Source organism: Denticeps clupeoides, chromosome 19 (assembly GCF_900700375.1).
Source record: "Denticeps clupeoides chromosome 19, fDenClu1.1, whole genome shotgun sequence".
In the NCBI taxonomy this organism is placed as follows: Eukaryota; Metazoa; Chordata; class Actinopteri; order Clupeiformes; family Denticipitidae; genus Denticeps; species Denticeps clupeoides.
Genome location: NC_041725.1, coordinates 235,191 through 257,885, shown reverse-complemented (window position 1 = coordinate 257,885; position 22,695 = coordinate 235,191). Strand labels below are relative to the sequence as shown.

General features: G+C 39.9%; 1 protein-coding gene across 1 annotated transcript; it reads left to right on the top strand.

The window, feature by feature from the left end:
* The first annotated feature begins 3,382 nt into the window (after positions 1-3,382).
* wls (Wnt ligand secretion mediator) lies at positions 3,383-19,822 on the top strand. The gene is made up of 12 exons (XM_028963064.1): positions 3,383-3,594; positions 5,960-6,235; positions 11,593-11,717; positions 11,858-12,019; positions 12,130-12,266; positions 15,126-15,294; positions 16,128-16,225; positions 16,304-16,367; positions 16,737-16,880; positions 16,981-17,064; positions 17,221-17,374; positions 18,545-19,822. The coding sequence occupies exons 1-12, from the start codon at positions 3,489-3,491 to the stop codon at positions 18,652-18,654; spliced, it is 1,629 nt and encodes a 542-aa protein (XP_028818897.1). The 5' UTR covers positions 3,383-3,488; the 3' UTR covers positions 18,655-19,822.
* Positions 19,823-22,695: the final 2,873 nt, after the last annotated feature.

Here is a 22,695-nt window from a genome sequence, read left to right as displayed (position 1 = left end):
TGAAAACCCTCTTGTTCAAAAAATATTACAGACAAATCTAACTTACACACGCACATGCATACACATTGCACAAACAATACAAAAATATATAAATACATTATAATTTTTCTTTGTCTAGCACCTAACAATCTCTGAGCATGCTCTTCACTGACAAGTTTGAGCCTTATCAGGGCTCTTAGTTTGTAAACTCAATATTCTATAGAAATCGAACGAGAATTGCTGGTGTCTTCCTCTTGTAAGTCGCTTTGGATAAAAGCGTCTGCTAAATAAAGTAAAGTAAAGTAAAGCACATGTACATTTATGTCCTGCTGGAGGTCATTTTGCAGGGCTCTGGCAGTTCTCCTCCTGTTCCTCCTTGCACAAAGGTGGAGGTAGTCCTGATGCTGGGCTGTTGCCTTCCTACAACCTCCTCCACGTCTCCTGATGTTCTGGCCTCTCTCCTCATTGGTGTGCCATCCTGGATGAGCTGCACTACTTGAGCCACTTGTGTGGGTTGTAGGTCATTAGAGTGAAAGCACCAGCAGCATTCACAAGTGAACACCAGCCCAAAAGTATAGGAACTGAGAAGTGGTCTGTGGTCACCACCTGCAGAACCACGCCTTTATTGGGGATGTCTTGCTAATTGCCTATAATTTCCACCTTATAATTTCTATTCCATTTGCACAACAGCATATGAAGTTGATTGTCAATCAGTGTTGCTTCCTAAGTGGACAGTTTGATTTTACAGAAGTGCGATTGTCTTGGAGTTACATTGTGTTGTTTAAGTGTTCCCTTTAATTTTTGAGCAGTGTAAGAAAACATACAGACAGCTCCTGGACCGGACTATATCCCAGGTTGTGCAAGCGTTACAGACATTTTCAACCTTTCCCTGCTTCAGTCTGCTGTCCCAACATGTTTTAAGAGGACCACAGAGATCCTCTCTGATCCCAGCCATCGTCAGGCCGGCAGTACAGGAGCACCAGACCCACACCAGCAGACATTCTGCACATACCAGTGTACTCTCACCACAACTACTGTATTCTTCACAATGACTCTTTAAAGGTCCCCTAATATGAACATTTTATTTTGCTTTTATATCTGTCTTATTGGTCCCCTAATCCTGTATCTGAAATGTCTTTCCAAAATTCAGCCTCTGTACAGCCAATTGGCTACTCTCTGAACGGTGAAGCAGAATGGCAAAAAACTCTCTTTACATCTATTGCCATTTCTAGCCACTGCAGAACCATAGACAGGCTACGGGAATATCGACACTGTGTAGTATGTTGTAGATTTGCGAGATTCCTTACAGCCCTGCCTGTGGCATAGCAATATAAGGTGCTGCTGCATTTGTAAACCCAGTATTGAGTCCCACTGGTGGACACTCATTTACTACTATGCATCACCAACATTTAGCCCCATCAGGAACTGTGTAAAAGAAATATAATAAAAAAATGGATACAAATGTTTCATTTTATTTTTTACAGTGCATTGTTGATCTCTGAAACTGAATCTTCTGCCATTTACATCTGCAGGGAAACAACATAAAACACAGACAACATTGAATAATTTTATTAAATGAAGTTAATAAAAGCACATGAAGCCTTTGAGGTTATTTAAAAAAAACGATTTGATAAAAAACTGCCTATTGGTTAAATAACAGAACTACACAGGAAGACCATGGATTACAAAATGCTTGCAAAATATTAAAACAAGCTAATATATTGTGAAATTGTCAAATTTAATAGAAGATAATGAAAATACAAAAGATGTGGAATGAATTAAATAGCATTCTATTTAATAGAAAATGAAAACAGTATTACAGACATGAATGATGTGATAAATGGATTCAAGGAATTACTAATATAGGACTAAAACTGGCAGAGGAAATAAAAGCTGAGAGGATAGAAATGGATGCTGCAGACTGTGTTAAAAGAATTCCCATTTACAAAGCAAGAGATAAGCACGACTTCACCAATTATAGGCCAGTATCAATACTTTCCCAGTTTTCTAAAAATATTAGGAAAAACTCATATAAAACATGACATCCAGTATGGATTTAGAAATAATACCCTAGGTCGATCACAGTTGTGTTAGGGTCAGGGTTTCTGGTCTGTGGTATAGGCAGCATGGGTAAACACTAAGGGCGTCGTTCATCCAGGGGGCACCACAAACGGGAAGAAAATAACTTTTCACTATTCTTAAAACTAGCTGGTTTTAATGTGTCTTAAAATGAAATGAACAAGCCAATATGAATGTACCTGCTTTGCAAAGCCTATTAAGTAGTAGCCATAATACTGATGATGATGATGATGATGATGATGATGACATTCCTTTCCCTGCACTTTCGTAAACGTCAACAACCCTTCAACAAAAATAGCAATCTAATAACGGTGTGTGCCCACAGTAACCACCTTGTTCGGGTCACCTCCTCCCCTTCTCCAATGCTAACAATGCAGTAATGAACACTACTGTCCCCACAACATCACCAACAGTGACACACAATGCATAAATTGTGCCTGCAGTAGGCGAATCCCCACATGAATCCCACAGGTGGTAGTGGCCTAGTGGGTAACACACTCGCCTATGAACCAGAAGACCCAGCTTCAAACCCCACTTACTACCATTGTGTCCCTGAGCAAGACACTCAAGTTGCTCCAGGGGGGGACTGTCCCTGTAACTACTGATTGTATGTTGCTCTGGATAAGGGCGTCTGATAAATGTTGGAAATGTAAACATGCAAATTAACACATGTTTCTGTCTTTTATGTAGTTGCTCTTGCGCTTATAAATTGGGTAGTATGGGTATGATTTTCCGAATGATTTTAGATTTAGGTCACTCACTAATATAATTAAGTATATTTAAGTATACTTAATTCAGTATTAAGCATATACTGAACTTGAATGGATAATATTTACCAACCTCTAGAATTGCTTTTTACAGTGTAGGTGCAGTCCCTGAGGAAAGTGTAAGGTGGTAGTAGCCTAGTGGCCCAGGTTCAAATCCCACTTGCTATCATTGTGTCCCTGAGCAAATGTATGTAATGTATAAAAAGGAGAAAGCTAGTGTATATAGTCTTATAAAAACTTAACAGTAATAAGATATAACACCTACATTTAAGAATGAGGCATGAAACCTTATTGCACTTGGAATAAAAACGAGATCATATTGGATGTGGAGATTGTTCTTGTTTTAATGCTCCTGATGGCAGCAGTCGGAACAGGAATCTTGGAGGATTGCGGTGGATGGTAATAAACTATTTTAGAAGCTCTCTTCGTGCGTTCCGATGTTTAATAGCCAGCACTTGGCTGGTTTTGGGCGATAATGTAACGTTGAATGAAAAAGTGACCCAGTATCCCAGCCTCTCCAGTGCGGCGGCGCTCGACGGGTCACGTGATCCCACTTTCGCCCTGGACTCCCCCTTCAAAAGAGCTGCAGTACCTGGATGGTGGTGGTGGTGGAACTTCTGCTGCTTCAACTCTTTCACGTTCGGGGACGTGTACGTCTTCAAAATGGCTGGAGCAATTATCGAGAATATGAGCACGAAAAAGTTGGTGATCGTCGGAGTGATCCTCGTCCTGTTCCAGGTCTTTTCCTTCATGGTCGGGGGCTTGATTGGTAAGTTGCAGTTAGCACTGAGCTAGTGTTTCAGCTTTTGTTCGGCCTGCCTGCTGCCTCCCCGCCGCCTTCTGAACATTCACTAATGTCGCGTTGTGAGGGAATGCAGAAAGTTGTTCCTGCCGGGTTCTGTCCCTTCACCAAACTTCCAACTTTCACTTCTTTTGTTCTCAACTCTCTTGGAAGTGAACCGTGAACACAACTTGCTCCGTGAAGACCATGGGATGACGTTTTCTCTTCATTTAGAGCTAATATTCATATTCGAGGCGCTGTTATTCCTGTTTACAATGAGGGAGGAAAGTGGAACATTGATCTATCTCATGTCGAATTTCAGCAAGCTAAATAAATTTGGTGCTTCAATTTTTATCAAGAATTCATTGGCATTGGACATTATACAACAAAATATTCAGAAACATTATTTTAATACCAAAATAAAATTTACGTTTGAATTTAAAAAGGTTGATAAAATAAAAAAAAACTGCAATATTGTTCCTATCAAGAAAAGGGTGACTGTAGAAAAAGTTTGGGAACTGACATAAAGCTATCAAGGAGGGCAGCAAAAGTGATTGTTTCATATGTTAATAACCTGTTCATCTCTGGTGTCTTTAAGTTCAGTCTGACAATAATAAAAAAGATTTTTATTAAAATAGATCAATTGAATGGTTCAATATGGGAAAATATATTGTGATCATTATTATTTTTTTTTTTTTGCAGTGTCTCCTGGCATTTAGTCAGTAGCTACTAATCAATTCCCAGTTTACTTTATTAGTATAACTACCACCTACTGCTGTGCAATGTGGCATAAAATTCATTTTGCAATATAAATTGAACCATGCACTGTATATATTACAGTAACCCTAACTCAGGAATTTGTGTAATAGACTTTTTACACTTTTCAAAATAGAATGTATTTGGTGCATATTAGCAATTATAGAAAAATATAACATTTGAACATCTCTCCCATAAAGGTCTTGACCTCACTAAAGCATGCAGTTCTGTGTTTGACAGGCTTTCAAATAACTTTGCTGGATTTTCTTTTAATCGTTAAACAAAAACGTAGAAATCTCCACTTTCACAAAGTCGTGTATGTTTGTGAACTTGCACTCGTTGAGTGCATTTCAAAATAAAAGCCTAACTCTATCACAAGTGTGAAAGTGCATGATTTATATGGATTTACACATGTAGTTTGGCCCAAGCTGAAAGATATGTTTAGGATGTTCACGTAAATATCACACCAAAAATATATTTCTTGATTAGGCAACAAATGTAACAAGTTTCACAAATGTCATTTAGGACTTTTACAAACCACTGTATATATTTGAGAATACCCTTACATCTACTTGCTGATTTTATTTATTTATTTCTTTTTAAAAAAACATCCCTGACTGCACTTGATTCACATTATTTTTTATTTATTTATTTATTTCTTCTTCAAAAGGTAGCCAGTCACATCAACTGATGTTCGAGAGTTTGTTTTACTGTTGACAGCATTACTTTGGCATGGTTTCTTAGAAGGAATAGTGAAATGAATCAGGACTAAAGTCATAAATATAATGCAAATCCTCTAGTGTTTTGTTGCCATAGTAACTGTGTTTCTGCTCCGTTTAAGTGAAAGTTTAAATTAAACGCTCATCACGAGTCAGAATCAAATTATCTTTATTATCATTGATAATAAAGATACAATGCAATTAGGTGCAGGTACCTGAGCTGGAGAGGTATCTTATATACTGTGTGTAAAAGCTTAAAACAAAGACAACGTGCATATATATATATATATATATATATATATATATATATACACACACACACACACACACAAAATATAAATAGCATATAGTATTTATATGTGGTGGTGGCTGTCAATCACATGTCAACAGACAGCCTGGTGTCTGGACATGCCCTGGATACAAAAATACTATCTGAACAGGTTAACAGCATGCACACGCAGGTCACTTGTAAGTCTGCAACAACTGGACCTGGATGATCATTTTCCAGACTTATTTTTCAAATATGCCACTATGTTTTACTAAACAGATGAAAATAATCCTACTTCTGTTGTATTCAGACACGACTCTCAAGTCAGACACAAATCACTGGATAATCAAATAAAACAAAACTATATATTCACACATGTTCTCACTCAGGTGTGTGCTTTTTGTGGGCAATATGGCCTGAGGGGGAGGAGTGTTTACATGCATTGCTGTGATTTTGTTTAAATGATTGCTCATGTAAAATGAATCTCACATATAATGCATGTTTAGATAACTTCAGTGGATTCAGTGTATACTACTTCAAAGCACTGTTACTATAAAAATATTTAGGTGCCAAAATGAGTTCGCTAACATACACTGCATCCCCTCCACAGCTCCAAGCCCAACCACTGCTGTGCCATATCTAGCAACTAAATGTGTGGATTCGGTCCACCATAACGAGAAGAGCACCAAGTGGTTCACACCATGGGGGCCAAACCAGTGCCACAAAATTCGGGACTTTGAAGAGGCCACGGTAAAGAAAATTGAAGCCAATAACATCGTGTTTGCAGTCCATATCCCTGGGCCTAAAATAGAGATGAGTCCTTGGTTCCAGTTCATGCTGGTCGTTCTTCAATTTGAGATAGCTTTCAAAATGTACAACCAAATTGGTAAGTACTTCTTTTTCTTAGCAATTATGTATTTATACGTTGATTAGCATATATATGTGAATGTAAATGAAGGAAATTTTTAAAAAAGGGTGTTTAGATGAACATGCTGCACTCTTTCATTTGTAATATACATTTATAATGTACAAGTCATGTAGCTGTTGGAAACCAACAGTATGCTGATTAAGGTAAAGAATTTGAACATCTGAGAATTGAGGAGGTCATTTAATGGAGTTTTGAGAGAACAGTGATGTTTCATCCATGATTTGTTTAGCAGCTCCTCTCTGTCCTGTCCTCTTTGTAGCATCAAAGTTTGATTGGTATGACCACATATCAGATTTCCACTTTGTCTCAATTCATTTTAAATAAGGCCAGAGAATATGAATAATGTACTCCTATCAGCCCAATGTCACCTGCTCTGCCTCCAGTCTGTCATCTACAATTCAAACAATGCATGAACTTCAGATCAGGATTACAGTTTCAGACCAGGAGACTGAGTCAGTAAATGTACTGAATCAGTAAGCATCACCTCCAGCTAGCAGATACTGTCTGTCCACTGTCCAATGTGAAAGAGCTGCCCAGCTCTCTGGATAATTTGCATACCTGCCAAACAGGTCTACAGCCGATGCCATCTCCTCTGCCTTTCATCTCTCCCAGTCACACCTGGAAAAAGTGTCATCATTTCTTCACCCCAATGCAAATCTCAGCATCTTTACCTCTCCTACCTCCTGCCTTCATCAGTGGCCTTTCCCTTTCACTCCTGCCACTTACCAGCTCTGTTCCCTCGAACGTGACCATCCTCTCATTCACACACATTCTGTCTTAGCCTTACTGACCTTCAATCCTCTTTACAGCATCTCTCAAGGTTAAAGTGAACTTTTCATCTATAGAGAAGCAAAATGGCGGAGCTCAGGATACACAGTAGAGAATAGTGTCGTGACACTGTCAAGTCAGTGTTCATGTTTAAGTGTCTTCTCCTGGATGGGAGTGGTGGCCTAGTGGTTGAGGAAGTGGCCCCGTAATCAGAAGGTTGCCGGTTCAAATCCTGCCAGTTTTGTTTCCTGTAGTGTGGAGATGCACCCTGTTATTTTTTCCTGCACAGTCATCTGCAGGTGCTAGCGGTTCGATTAGTTGCCGTAGCAACGGTGATGCAGCTAGTCAGAATGCTCTTTATGGTTCCTCTGTAGAATGTGGTGAGGATAGGACAGAGAAGGCTTGCTTGTTTCAGCTTCCACATGGAAGGAACATTTTTGGTTATGGAGGAGGTGATCATTGTCCACATGAGGTTCCTCAGTAATGTGCGAGGAATGTCAAAAAAATACTCAAATCTCTACAGCTGATCCATTGAGTGGGGTGTGAGGAGCTCATGTCTTTGTACGGTCTTTTCCACCAGGTTTCATGGATGAGCACTGAAGTCTGTGAACAGCGTTCTAGCCTATCTCTGTTTCCATAATTGTGAGGGAAAGATTGCATGGCAGAGAAGATGCAAGAACTTCTGTGGACCTGTTGGACCTGAGCCAGGGATGTGCCCTGACTAGCCTTCAAAGTACCTTCATGATAATAGGTGTGAGCATGATGAGCCGTTAGTCATTCAAGCACAAGAATTTTTTGGAACTGGAATAATTGTTGATTTGAAACCTGCTGGAGTAGATGACTACTTCTATGAGGCATTGTAAATGTTACAATGCCAGCATGACATGTCCAGCAGCCTTTTGTGAGTTGACCCTGGGTAGAGTCCTCCTCCCATCTGCTGTGGAGAGGCAGAGTACATAGTCATTGGTTGGTAGTTGTTCCTTTCTTCACATGCTCTTTGTACATTCTGAAGCACAGGAGGCATTGCCAAATATGAGTATTTTCTCCAGTATGGCTGAATTGTACACTTCTCTCATAATCCTGGGTTTTGGTAGCCTCTTGTGGTGATGTTTTGCTGGAAGATTAACTTCCTCCGTGGACTTGGGGTGCCATCATTCTTAGCAGCCTCGCTATAGATTTTCTATGGGCTGGTCTGGTGCATTTCAGCAGGATCTTGTTGACCTCATCAATGTTTGTGTGTTTGTGTCATGAAATATTGTAAAGCTTTTTACACACACAGATACAACAATTTCTTTATTTTTTCAGCCCAAAGTCACAAGCAGTTTGTCTTAATGGGCTTTTGACCCTTTCTGCACGCAGGTTTCAAGAGAGTTTTGTCAGTACAACAGTAGACACAGTATGCAGTGTCTTGAAATGCTGTTTCACACACACCGACAGTGTGATCACAAAATAAATAAAAATAAATATTTCTCATGAATTTAAGAAATATTGCACTGAAATTAAACTAAATCTTAAAGACCTATATTGAATATAAAAGCAATAAATCTTTCTGTACACTAAACATATGCTCAGTGAACTGGTTCAGGTATATGGGCTATTTCAAACAAGGCAAGACAACTCCCGAGGACGGTCAAAAGGACTACGTTTGATGGGCAGTAGTTCCAGGTTGGGTGTACAAGAGGCACAACTTGATTGTCCCGAGTCCTGTCCATGCGGTGAACCGAGAAGAACTCTGCCGGCTGGATGGCGTGGTCCGGCACCGCTGGGTTCAGCCATGTCTTGGTGAAGCAGAGGAGGTTGACTGGACGTTGGCGAGCAGGATGCTAGGCAGAGGTGTGCAGTGGGCACAGTCTCTCAGCTCTTCATGTCATTTCCTCCTTTGTCCTTTGCAGTGTTCTTATTTTCACTGAAATGTCTTATCTCTTCCTGGGATGTTTGAAATAGTCTTAGTTTGGTGTCCAGAGTGCCTACTAGAGAGGAGGATAGAATGTACTGCCGGTCTGCTGTGGTTAGCCTAGTATGGATCCTGGCTCTTATTCTCATGCACTGCATTTGAAACTGCATTTGAAAATCTGCCCACTTGCAGTGCAGTATCAAGCGTGTCTTCATCAGACTTGATCAGATGGCGATTTTCAAGGTTGAGCAGTAGCTGACTATTGTAAAGGTGTTTGTCCGTGGTTCTGACAGTCATAACCACCTTTACACAGCACCTGACGCAAATATTTGACAAAAAGCGCACTACGCGATCTAGCGCGCCGCCATCTTGGTCCATAAAGAAGTCGAGAAGAGTGAAAAAACGAATGCGGAAGAGAGGGACACCCCTTCCAGGGTAGGGTGAGGTGTCAGAGGTGGGTTTGCAGCTCAACGGCAGGAACCAGGGTCTAGAGCAGGGGTGTGAAATTCGTGGCCCACGGGCCACATCCCACGAGATCACTTCATACAGATCCACGATTATGGTCCGGCGACACGAAGCGCCAATTTCCCATTATGCAGCACATCAGTTGCATTGCAAAAAGCGACATTCAAACTGCAGCTGAGTCTGTACAGAAGCTGTTTCCATGTCAACAGCAGTTGTCAGCGAGTTGTGAAGCATCTTGAAATATTTTTTTTGTGCTTCAAAGTCACCAAGAACGCCATGTAACCTCAGGCGGCTCGTCCACCGGCTGAGAATTTGTTAATGCTTGGTACCAGTAAGAGCCTGGGGTCTTGTGAGCATGGTTCTCATGTGGGGAGGCACTCTGTTAAGTCACCCAAGAAATCATGGATCAATCCATGCTTTGCTTCGTATGTTATTAATTATAGTCTGTGAGGACTGAATCGGTTTAATGTGTTCAAATCTTCTCGTTCCGGTTAGATTTCTTACAGCGGCATTTTGGGGCAGTGGTGGCCTAGTGGTTAAGGAAGTGGCCCCGAAAGCAGAAGGTTGCCGGGTCGAATCCCGATCTGCCAAGGTACCACTGAGGTGCCACTGAGCAAAACTACTGTTCCCTCACACTGCTCCCCGGGCGCCTGTTATGGCTGCCCACTGCTCACCAAGGGTGATGGTTAAATACAGAGGACAAATTTCACTGTGTGCATCGTGTGCTGTGCATCACAAGTGACAATCACTTCACTTGAAAGATTACTGAGAGATGATGCGGGGCTTCCAGAGTATTCCAGAGCATTACAGTAGTCTATTCTTGACGTTACAAATGCATGTACCTGTTTTCCTGCATTATGCATGGTGAGTGTTCATCTTACCTTTGAAATATTATAGAGGTAAAATATTGATTCATCGGGATTTTGTACATTGCCACATGATTCCACATGATACAAGAGTTAAGGTCTTGTACACCTGTGTGGACCCTTTGATTTGCTACAGTGAGCAGAAAAACACCTTGTAACAGTCTTGTATATACTGGTATGCACACCTTTTGCATGCTTTAATAGAGATTCCAACACTACATACAAACTTAAACCCATTACAGCCTGAAGCCACAAACAGCAGAACGTCTGGATCAGACGTCCATGGCATCTGGTTAGCATGGACTGAACACAGACCGTTTTTCAGCTCATTGGAGAAAATGTAAAGCCGCTTTCAGACCGAACGCAGCACCACCCTTGCTGCCACGGTAAGATTATAATGTCCTGTTGTAGATCTCTGGACACTCTTAAGATCACCTTTTCCTCCATTCCCACTGTGTGTGTATTTCGAAGTGGCAGAAAGAACACTCGCCCACTTTGATTCTGTTGGTCGTGCAAAAATTCGTAAATGTGGTCAAAGTTCAACAAATTTCAACTTTGAATGTGTTCTGAGAACAAGGCCACCAAGTGTGAAACTCTTACCCAGATCAGGCAGCCACAGTCACCACCAGCACTACTTTTTAATGAAAAAAAAGCCAAAGAATTATACCAGAAAATCACCAAGCTAAGTCGTTATGATATGATCAAGGATGTTCTGTAACGCATCGATGAAGAATAGTTCACATCTGCATTGCGATGCATCGATTAGATTCATTTCAATTAACCAGGGTGGTGGCTGGAGCTCGTCATGGGACACTGGGGCCAGGGCGGGACACACTTCACACACACTCACAGTCAATTCAGAGTTGCCAGTCTACCTAGTGTACATGCCTTTGGATACCATGAGGTCCAAAAGTTTGGTGATTTGACATGAAATGTCGCAGACACTGCTGGTAATGGTAATGGTTAAGTGTGTGGGACGAGGGGTCTTCAGCTGCGAGCGTAAGAGGAGGCCTGTAGCAGGATAGACGGTGGCTAAGTGCTTACAGAGTTAATTTTGCAGAGAGAGAGAGATTCCCTAATGCCTACATTTACATTAAGCCATTTAGGTGACGCCCTTATCCAGAGCACCTTACAGCCAGTAGGACAGACCCCCATGAGAAACTCAGGGTTAAGTCTCTTGCTCAGGGACAATGGAACAGGGACAACATATCAGGCAGCCACACCTTTTAAAATGAGAATGAGAGCTATATTTTCTCAGGCACCCTTGTAGATTTGCAATGTGCTGTTTGTGATTCTTATTTCATTCTTGTTCTGTATTCCAGATGACGGTGCAGTGGTCACCATTGATGTTGGTTTGGCCTACAGGGATGACACCTTTAGTGATTGGACTGAACTGGCTCACTCTGTAGAGCAGAGGAAACTCTCCTGCAATTTTACAGCTGTCAAGGTTCTTAATGTTTTTAAGATTCGCATATTATCTATTTCTATACAGTACCTTTTTAACGGATTTTATTTAAATGAAAACTGTAATCACACTGGCAGTAATTTCTTCCACTGAATATTTTTTTTTCTTTCATATGGCAATAGACATTCGAGAATGAGGGGCGCTACTATGACTGTAACCTCTTACCTTTTATGGAATTGGGCAGTGTTGCGCACAAGTACTACCTTATCAACATTCGACTGCCAGTGAGTGAGCGTAAGAAGACAAATGTGGGTATTGGAGAGATCAAGGACATACGATTAGTGGTGAGTAAGGAGGAGTGGAACCAAAAAAAATATGAATTTTTATTTTGTAGTGTGATTTTTAAATATAATTGTTACAAATGTGTTTATTTATGTGGTTATTTCTTCTGTAGAGTATCCATCAGAATGGTGGATTCACAAAGGTCTGGTTTGCTATGAAAACATTCTTGACTCCTAGTATTTTCATCATCATGGTGTGGTACTGGAGACGAATCACCATGATGACACGACCCCCTGTCCTGCTTGAGAAGTAAGCATGTGTTTTATTGTTCATAAGGAAATACTTTAATGCCTGAAAGTAGGACAAACTTCACATCACTGAGAATTTTGATCACCTTTTGAGAGCTGAGATTCAGGTTCCATTATAAATATATTGCGATTGGGACTAATTTACCCTATTCTGTGGGTCATAGTCATGCAGCATTTGGAACATAAACCTTGTAGCCTTTTGTAGCAGTGATAAAACTGGATAAACAGGAGCCAGGTTGTTGATTGCAAACCAGGGAACAATTTGGTTTATTTACATGACCACAATTGGTGTCTAATACCTGCTTAGATATTCTTGTTGTTTCCAAATAAAAAAACCTAAAAGAATTCGAATAAACAAAGTTTCTGAAGTCTGTTCCCTCATAGATTTAAAGAGATATAATAGATGAAATGTGTTTTAAATAAGATTAATGTCTGGACAGTAAATTTGAACAGCTGGATATAGTGTACTGTTCACCAAGGGTGATTGGTTAAAAGCAGAGGACACATTTTGTTGTATGCACCGTGTGCTGTGCAGTGCTGCAGTGTATGGTGGATTGGGATTCAAACCAGCAACCTTCTGATTACGGGACTGCTTCTTTAACCGCTAGGCCACCACTGCCCCAAGTTCTTGGTATAGCTGATTCTTGGGACTCTGAAAAATGTTCATAAATTTTAGTCAAGCTAATAATACCCATAATAATAATAATCTTACAATAAGCTACAAAAGATACTCATTTGTGAATTAAAAATCCAGATTTCCCAACCATATTGAATGGTATGTTGGTCCAACCCAGACTTTCTTTAGACATACAATGTGTGACATGCACATATGTATCTGTTTCCTAAGTGCAGGAAAGCTATAATTTTTGGTATCCTTCACATTCCTATGTTGAACGAAGGTTATGACTAGACTGTCCCCTTCTTGAGGCTTTGGTGCTAGTGAATGCTGGCCACAGTCCAGACACGGATAGTTTTTTCAGGAAGTTTGTTTGTGGGGCATGTCAGCAGTTCTATATTCCTACTGGCTTGGGCACACTTCAAGTGTTCATATGATTTCAAATTTAAAGAATTTTCCAACAGAGCTCTATTCTTTTGGTCACAAATCACTCCTGCCACTCTTCTCCATCCATTCCACCCTGCCTGCACTTTCCACTTCACCTCTTTCCATTTGCTCTGGTCTGTTGAACTCATGTTCCATCACCACTTCTACTCCTGTAACCTGACCAACTGTCCACCCTCTCTCAAACACATGTATTCTGCCTCAGTCCTGTTGACCTTCATTCCTCTCCTCTAGACCATACCTTCACCTATTCAGGGTCTCTTCCACCTGCACCACTACTAGCAGGGAAGTATCACTCCTTCCCAGCTGTCACACTGTCCTCATACATATCCAAATATTTCTCCACATACTACCTCATACAAAACCACAACTCCTTTTCTTATCCAACCTTCTCTGTCCCATTCTCTTCCATCTACTCAACACTGCTTGTAAGGACATTTCCACTGATGTCCTTTATCGCCCTCACCATCTTTCCCAGATCTGTCTCTCTGCTTAGCCAGACAGAATAGGTCATTTTCTCCTTCCTTAGTGTCCAACCTCTCATAAAACTCATCATATGCCTGAGCTTTAGCCTGAGCCACCTCCCTATTTGCCTGATATATCATCTCCTTGTACTTCTGTCTACTTTCTTCATCCCACTTGTTTACCTACCTCTTCTTTTGAAAACCCACCTGTACTTCCTCATTCACCACCAGGTGTCCTTGTCGTCTTTCTTCTGCCCAGACATCACACCAAGCACCTTTCTAGTGGTGTTCCTCACTACTTCTGCAGTAGCTGTCCTACTAACTGCTAACACTTCCCTGACATCCAGTGCCTCTCTTAACTCCTCTCTAAACTTCACCTTATCTTTCTTCAATCTCCACCACTTGATCCTTCTTATCCTACAAACCACAATCCTATGCTGTCTAGGAGTACCATGTACTCCATCCAACTAATCTCTCTCATCTCACACATAATGGCCCAATAACATTAGTCACAACTTCAATTTCCAACTTTACACTTATCACTGTTTTCACCTCCAGAACACTCTTAACATGCTCTTCCCTCACTCTTAACTAGCTTCCTCTTTGTTTCCCCTGTCATTGACCCCTTGGTAAAACAGTTTGCAACCTCCTCCAATACACCTAGCATTACTTCCCTTCCATCTGGTCTCCTGCACACACAATATCAATAATAATAATTCGGTTGTGGATCAACTTTTCCATCATATCAGCAGCTCTCTCCCTTTACCAGTCATGCTGGTAACATTCAAAGTCCCTACTCTCACTTCTACTCTCCAAACACACCTTTTCCCCTCTTCTTCAGCCAACAGTCCAATATGATGTGTGTGTGTGTGTGTGTGTGTGTATATGTATACATATTTTTTGTGTGTGTGTGTGTGTGTATTGAGACACTATATTCAAGGTATAAGATTAAAAATCCAACTTTTTTTTTCTCACTGAAATGTATTGTTTGCCTAGATTAATTGAAGAAAATACTACTTGATTGATTTTTTTTTCTAGGCATAAAAATTGTGGACTACAGCTGTAATCATTCAGCGAAAGAGCAAAATATCTGCCAATTGTCTGCATTGAAAAAGCAAAAAAGATAAATAAGGGTTGTATTCAGGGTTAGGGCTAGACTATATTGACGAGATACATAGGCAGAGGACCGCTAACAAAAGACAGATGAGAGCAAGGAGCATCACATTGTGATGGATTATATCTCATTGGAAGCATAATTAAATGTTTGTTTCTGTTTTAATAAATAAACAAAATGTACATGAAAAAGAATACATGAATCTTTTTTCCCCCCCCAAAGGGTGATCTTTGCTTTGGGAATTTCAATGACATTCATCAATATCCCTGTGGAGTGGTTCTCCATCGGGTTTAACTGGACCTGGATGCTGCTTTTTGGAGACATTCGTCAGGGAATTTTCTATGCCATGCTCCTGTCCTTCTGGATTATCTTCTGTGGAGAACACCTCATGGTCAGTGATGCAACAATGTTTCCATCAGTACATAATTTTGTTTAGTCATAACAGAAGAACATAATTACAAAAACATAAGCAAATAGGTTAGAGGCTCCCATTAGATAATTACTGCATGGATGGTTATGATTCAGTTGGCAACAACTTGTAGTGGCAACGGTGGTAGTAGCCTAGTGGGTAACACACTCGCCTATGAACCAGAAGACCCGGGTTCGAATCCCACTTACTACCATTGTCCCTGAGCAAGACACTTAACCCTAAATCGCTCCAGGGAGACTGTCCCTGTAACTACTGATTGTAAGTCGCTCTGGATAAGGGCGTCTGATAAATGCTGTAAATGTAAATGTAAACTTATTTAACTCTAACCGATGCAGTGAAGTTGGTTATTCAATCAGTGAATTTCTTCTTTCCTGATGTCACAGGCATATTTCAAAATGACAATTGCAGGATTATTCAGACTCAAATAATGTGAAAGTGGTTCAGGAAGCATGAGACATAATTTTCACACATGGACAGGGGTGGTAGTAGCCTAGTGGGTAATACACTCCCCTATGAACCAGAAGACCCAGGTTCAAATCCCATTTACTACCATTGTGTCCCTGAGCAGGACACTTAACCCTAAATTGCTCCGGGGTGGACTGGTTCACTTCTGGTTCATAGGCGAGTATGTTACCCACTAGGCTACTACCACCATGTAGTTATATTAATAACTGGTGTAAGAAAATTCAGAAACTGTTATGTTAAATACATTTTTGTCTCAATCAAGGTGGTGTGATTTTAATCTGTAGACTTGTATATGATGATTTAAAAATTATGTAATGCATTATTTGCAGGACCATACAGAAAGAAATAATTTTTCTGTATACTGGAAGCAGGTGGGACCCATTGCCTTTGGTTCCTTTTGCCTCTTTATCTTTGATATGTGTGAAAGGTAAGCAACATTACATTTCATCATGTACCATCATTGCAAAGTATGTGTTTGAGCTTGTTGGTTTCTACTCCTTTACAGAGGAGTGCAGTTGAAGAATCCTTTTTTTAGCATCTGGGCTTCAGATGTTGGGACCGAGCTGGCTGTATCCTTCATTATTGAACAAATGCAATTAAATTCAGAGGACTTGTGCATTAAATGCAGAGGACACATTACACTGTGTCCTGTGCTGTGGTGTCACATGTGACAATCACTTTTATGAGGCCTAGTGGGTAAGGAAACAGACCCGTAATTGGAAGGTGCCACTGATCAAGGTACCGTCCCCATACGCTTCTCCACGGGCACCTGTCATGGTTGCCCACTGCTCACTAAGGTGATTGTTAAATACAGAGGACGCATTTTGTTGTGTGTACCGTTCACTGTGCTTACCTTGTATCACAATGACAGTCACTTCACTTTGGAGACTGAGCTGGGTATATGAATTGGGTTAGTTCCTTGACTGGGAGTGCGTCAGATGGCCTTCATTGTTGTTGCAGGGATTTGTGCATGCCTGTACTTCCTCTTTCTGTGCTTCATGGTATTCCAGGTATTTCGGAACATCAGCGGTAAACGCTCATCCCTTCCTGCTATGACCAAAGCCCGTCGGCTGCACTACGAAGTACGTACCTTACCTGAAAACTGGAAATGCCTTACTGGAGGAATAGTTCAAATGAAAACGGAACATTTACTCTGCAGTCTAATTTCCTTTTATCGACCAGGGTCTGATATTTCGATTTAAGTTCCTGATGTTAGTCACTTTGGCCTGTGCGGCTGTAACTGTCATCTTTTTCATCATTAGTCAGGTAGGCAGCATGTTTCCTTTTATTATATCATTTGTGTTGGTCTTTTACTGAATAGAAAGTCTAATGTAGGGTGTGTGAGACTGGGACCTAATGAAAACATTTGTGTGTGTGTGTGTGTGTGTGTGTGTGTGTGTGTGTGTGCGTGCGCCCAAACAGGTAAATGAAGGCCACTGGCACTGGGGTGAACACACTGTGCAGGTGAACAGCGCGTTCTTTACTGGAATGTATGGCATGTGGAACCTGTATGTCTTTACCCTCATGTTCCTTTACGCGCCATCGCACAAACGATATGGAGATGAACAGTGTGGTGGTAAGAATTTTTGCCATATTCATCATTTAATCATTATTTAACAAGCTGAAATCCAATCCAAATCCAAATGACATCCATATCGACTAGGGGTCGAACATTATTTTTCAAGACTGATACCAAATACCAATTTTTTTTTTTTTTCCCCTTGCTTTTGTATAAGTCTTAGTGGTCCCTTATTACTATATCTGAAGTCTCTTACCTTTGCGTCATCAACACCATTCACCAACCTAAATATTTGGCGCATACAGGAAGTTTTGTCTGTTTTTCCAGAATAAAAAAAATTCCCCTTATAACAACATAAGGGGACAAATTACTGATTGACCGTCTGAGCTGCCGCTCAAAATGACCTAAGCATTACATTTACATTTACAGCATTTTATCAGACGTCCTTATCCAGAGCGACTTACAATCAGTAGTTACATGGACAGTCCCCCCCTGGAACAATTCAGGGTTAAGTGTCTTGCTCAGGGACACAATGGTGGGATTTGAACCTGGGTCTTCTGGTTCATAGGCGAGTGTGTTAACTACTAGGCTACTACCACCCGCACTATTTACACCTATTACCATTTGTAGCCACTGAAGGACCATAGACAGGCTAGGGAAACTTGTATTAATGTAAAATTATCGTCATGTGAAATGTTCTCTCAATACGTTTGCGGCACAAAAGTACGGTCCACAAAGAAGCTTGGTGGAATGACCTTGGAACCCCCGTCCCAATATGTCTGTATCTTATGCCAAATCTAGTGTTTATATATGACTCCAAGAACACCATCCCCACAATCAAATATTATGCTTTGGGGGGGTGTTTCTGTCAAGGGGGATGAATGGGACCATGTAGTGTTAAATCTTGGGTGAGAACCTTCTTCCCTCAGCCAGGGTATTGAAAATGAGTTTGAGAGGATCTGCAAAGAAGAGTGGGACAAAATCCCCTGAGGTACATTCAAACCTTGTGGCCAACTACAAGAAACAAAAGTTTGGCCACCAAGTACTAAAACACGTACTTATTTAATTCATTCTAACCTTATAAATGCATAACTTTTTGTTATTGTTCTGTCTCTCACTGTTCAAATAAAGACCATTGAAATTCATATAGACATGAATAAAGCGGCAGCATTTTTAGCAGTAACATGGCTTTTGTTCATTCTCACTCTCTCTTACTCGCTTATCCAGGGGGGCAAGGATCAAACAGTGGAGAGGACCTTCAACTCACCACTACAGTTACTCATGTTGATGGTCTAACAGAGATCTACAAGATGACTGGAAAAGAAGCCCAAGAGTAGCTGCCACACCCTCCTGGATCTTACCACTGTTACTTGTCAATGTATATGACCTAATATTAATGTTTATCAAAGTAACTACTACAGGCCTTTTGTGATTTGAATTACTAATAATTTCAGTAAGGATAAGTTCAACGACTCCCTTTTATGTGTTTTTAGTTCTTATCAAATGGAGACTGAATTTGGAATTAATGCTTTCTATCAGGGACCATTATATTTTTAAAAGCAACGATATGTACATGGAATAATTACAGTAGCTACCAAAAGTCTTCAACCCCATTGAAAGTACTCAAAATGCACATAATTCTTCATTCAGTATTTTAATGTGAAATGCAGTCATAAGAGAAAATAAACATTTTGTACACATTTAATGGAAAAAGTATTTTTTATAAGTATTCAACCTCTGCACATGTGGAAAGATTTATCTGTTGCTGAGCATTAGGTTAATTCCAGACCAACAATTTTATGCAGAATTTGTATCCATCTATTATTGACCTCTAGCTCTGAACCCCAGTACTAGTAAGGCTTTGGGTGCTGTGATATATTTTCACTCTGATTTCATTGATTTTTGTCTCGTCAACAGATTGCTTCTTTGTCTTCAGTTTGCAGATACAAAATGTATTTTTAATGTTTTTTTATAGCTATAAGGAGAAAAAAAAAAAAAAAAAAAGTGTATCAAGATCATTCTTGCTTAAACCTGGTGCTTCCAAAGCACAATGGTATGCATAAGAATTTAATCTTATTTTAATTATTTTGCCTTATGCAAATGCACTGTTTTTACATATAATTCAACATTTAAACCACTGAATGGAAAAATGTGTAGAACACTTATACAAAAAGTTGTGACTACTTTCAGTGGGGTCGAATGGCCTCTGTTGGTACTATAAAATTCTCCCTGAATGGCACACAGGTTGCAAAGGCTTGGTTTCAGCTTCTTTTAATGTTCATTTAAATGTACTGGAACATCACTATACTTTGTATGTTTTCCATCTTATGTTAATATGTTTTTGTGGGGCTGCCTTATGTTGAGCTTTCTAATACACGCCATTAGATGATATTATATAACATGTATAGAAATGTAGTTTGTTTTTTTATGTTAAAAATACATTTCATTATCTGTCTCATTTCATTATACAAAATATGTTTCAATAAACATTTACATTTATATACATTTATGGCATTTGTCAGACACCCTTATCCAGAGTGACTTACTTGTAGTGGCAATGGTGGCCTTAGGAAGTGGCCCCGTAATCCTTATTCCTGTTACCTTTAGGTCACGTTTATAAACACAGTATTAACTTTCACTGCTATGCAGCAGTTCTTTCACCTTAGAAATATTGCAAAGATAAGAAATATGATCTCAATGCATGACGCACAAAGTTGGTTAATGCCTTTATTACATCATTACATTCTGACACCGTGACACATTACTAAAACCTTCTCTGCACTGTCCAGTACCTCCAAACATGGACAGATGCTGAATACTACAACTTTTCCACCACTACAACTGTTGGACTATTTTTTCTTTTCTTAGACAAATCATCACCAACCCCGCATTGACACCAATTGCAAGCTCACTCTAGGGTGTGAGGGGTGTCCCTCTCTCTATCACTCCTTCCTAAGTTTCTCCTAGGGTTGCAACGATTACAAATTTTGGTGGTATGATTGTCAGTTTCCAGTTTTCACAATTATCTTCATTATTTTACAGAAATTGATTTCACAACTGTATTAACATATATGAACCCCACAAACACATTATATAAAGGTTTTAAACTTAAGAAGCTATTTATTGCAGCTTTTTAGACAGTTAGAACAATACAATGTTTAAATTAAATAAAATTAACCACTGGACATCTATAGCACAGCTCATTTTTTGCTGCCAAAATCCTTACCTTAAATGAAGTGACAATAAAAAACAAGATCTTTAGTTGGAAGTGCAAAAAGATGAGCATGATCACTTCTTCTGAGCTCGTCTTTGACCGATGAGGTGAGTGAATATTGCCAATACTGCTGAACACTGTAGTTTCACCACATTTTATTGGAAAAAAATTATGCCACTGTTTTAGAAAAAGTACCTCACATAGTGCATATGGAATAACACACAACACAAAAACATGACAAAGGACATTGTGGACATCGTGCACTGACCCATAAAATAGTGCAGGTTGAGACAAACCAGGCAGACAAGTAGCAGCAATATGACAATATAGCAGTTTATGGAGTATTTAGTACATAGTGTATATGGTATTTGATATACTATGATAATAATGGTAGTAGTAGTGATATGACATCATTTGATGACAGAATGATGTAGTGAGAGATTAAAATGCAGGGTGTAATATTGTCGGAGTGTACAACCACCACCTCCGATATAAGTATAAGAATTTTAAATATTAGATCTCGCACACCAAAAGAGAGTTAAAGGAATGATTACAGATAAGGGTTGTACTGTGCTTTATCGAAACTTGGCTAAAATAAAATTAAAGTCTAGCCCTCGTGGATACAGTTATGTACACCAACCTCGCTTAACTGGAAGAGGAGGTGGTGACGCAGTCATTTATAATGATAACCTTGGTATTACTCATAAACCTGGACATGGATTTAACTCTTTTGAGAGTCCCTTTAGTAAACCTATGTAATAGGAAAAAAATTAAGTGCTCTAATTACTTATTTATAGACCCCCTGAACCTTGAATTTTCAAACCCTATTTCCAACCTGGTTATTTCAGTGGATAAAGCTTTAATTGTTGGCAACTTTAACATTCACTGTGATAAATATCTATACTAGATTTAGTAGCTTTAAACAGAATATAATATGACCAACTCAAGGCGGTCACACACTCAACTTTGCCCTAAGGTGTGTGACAAGTACAAATCAAATTAACATTTTAACAGGGCTTATATACATGGCTTTGAACCCAAGGATCACCCCAATGTAAACAATGCAGATTCGTTTTGCATTTTTGTTTCTGTGATTTCGCACAACACAGAAAAAATTCATTATGACATAATGGGCTTGGATTGAGAATATTACAAATACAACGTGCAAATACAAAATTGAGGATGCCTGTGATGTCGTCCATATGAAAAACCGCCACTACCCACAGCCCAGCAGGCAGTAGCAACAGAAGTCTTTCTCAAGAAGGTCAAGAGTGTGGAATTGACAACGGTAAACTATTTGTAAGTGTAGCACTAAAACACATGGCTGAATATCTAGGAATAGCTATGAGACATTACATTTACAGCATTTACCAGACGTACTTATCCAGAGCGACTTACAATCAGTAGTTACAGGGACAGTCCCCCCCTGGAGACACTCAGGGTTAAGTGTCTTGCTCAGGGACACGATAGTAGTAAGTAGGGTTTGAACCTGGGTTGTCTGGTTCATAGGCGAGTGTGTTACTAGTGTGAGAAAATGGCATATTTAAGAACAAATGGAGTAAATGTTGTGCAGAAACAGGACTCACTTGAACAAAAACACTGCCTATTTGTCTGGGTCATATGCAAATGAGAGACAGACCAAATCACAGAATGAGACTATAAAAAAAATTCTGCACGGGTACCCAACAATCCCTGGCATAGGTCCTAACACACCCTACAGTCGTGGCCAAAAGTTTTGAGAATGACACAATGCTGGTTTTCACAACGTTTGCCGCCTCAGTGTTTTTAGATATTTTTGTCAGTTGGTTCTATGGTGCTTTGAAATATAATGATATATATAATATAATAATATAAACGTTTCAAAGGCTTTTATTGACAATAACATTAAATGTATGCAAAGAATCAATATTTGACCTCTGCAGATGCACTCATTCCTGAACAAGCGCTGCACTGGTGGCACGCCGATCAAACAGCTGAATCATCTTTAGGAGAGGGTCCTGCCACTTGGCAAAGTCAAAGTCCACTATATTCTCACTATATTCAAGTACACAGAGAGACCAGATTGCGAAACTTTGGAGATTCAGTGTGCAAAAAGACATGGAATAACAAACAAAACACAAAAACATGACAAGGGACATTGTGCGCTGACCCATAAAATAGTGCA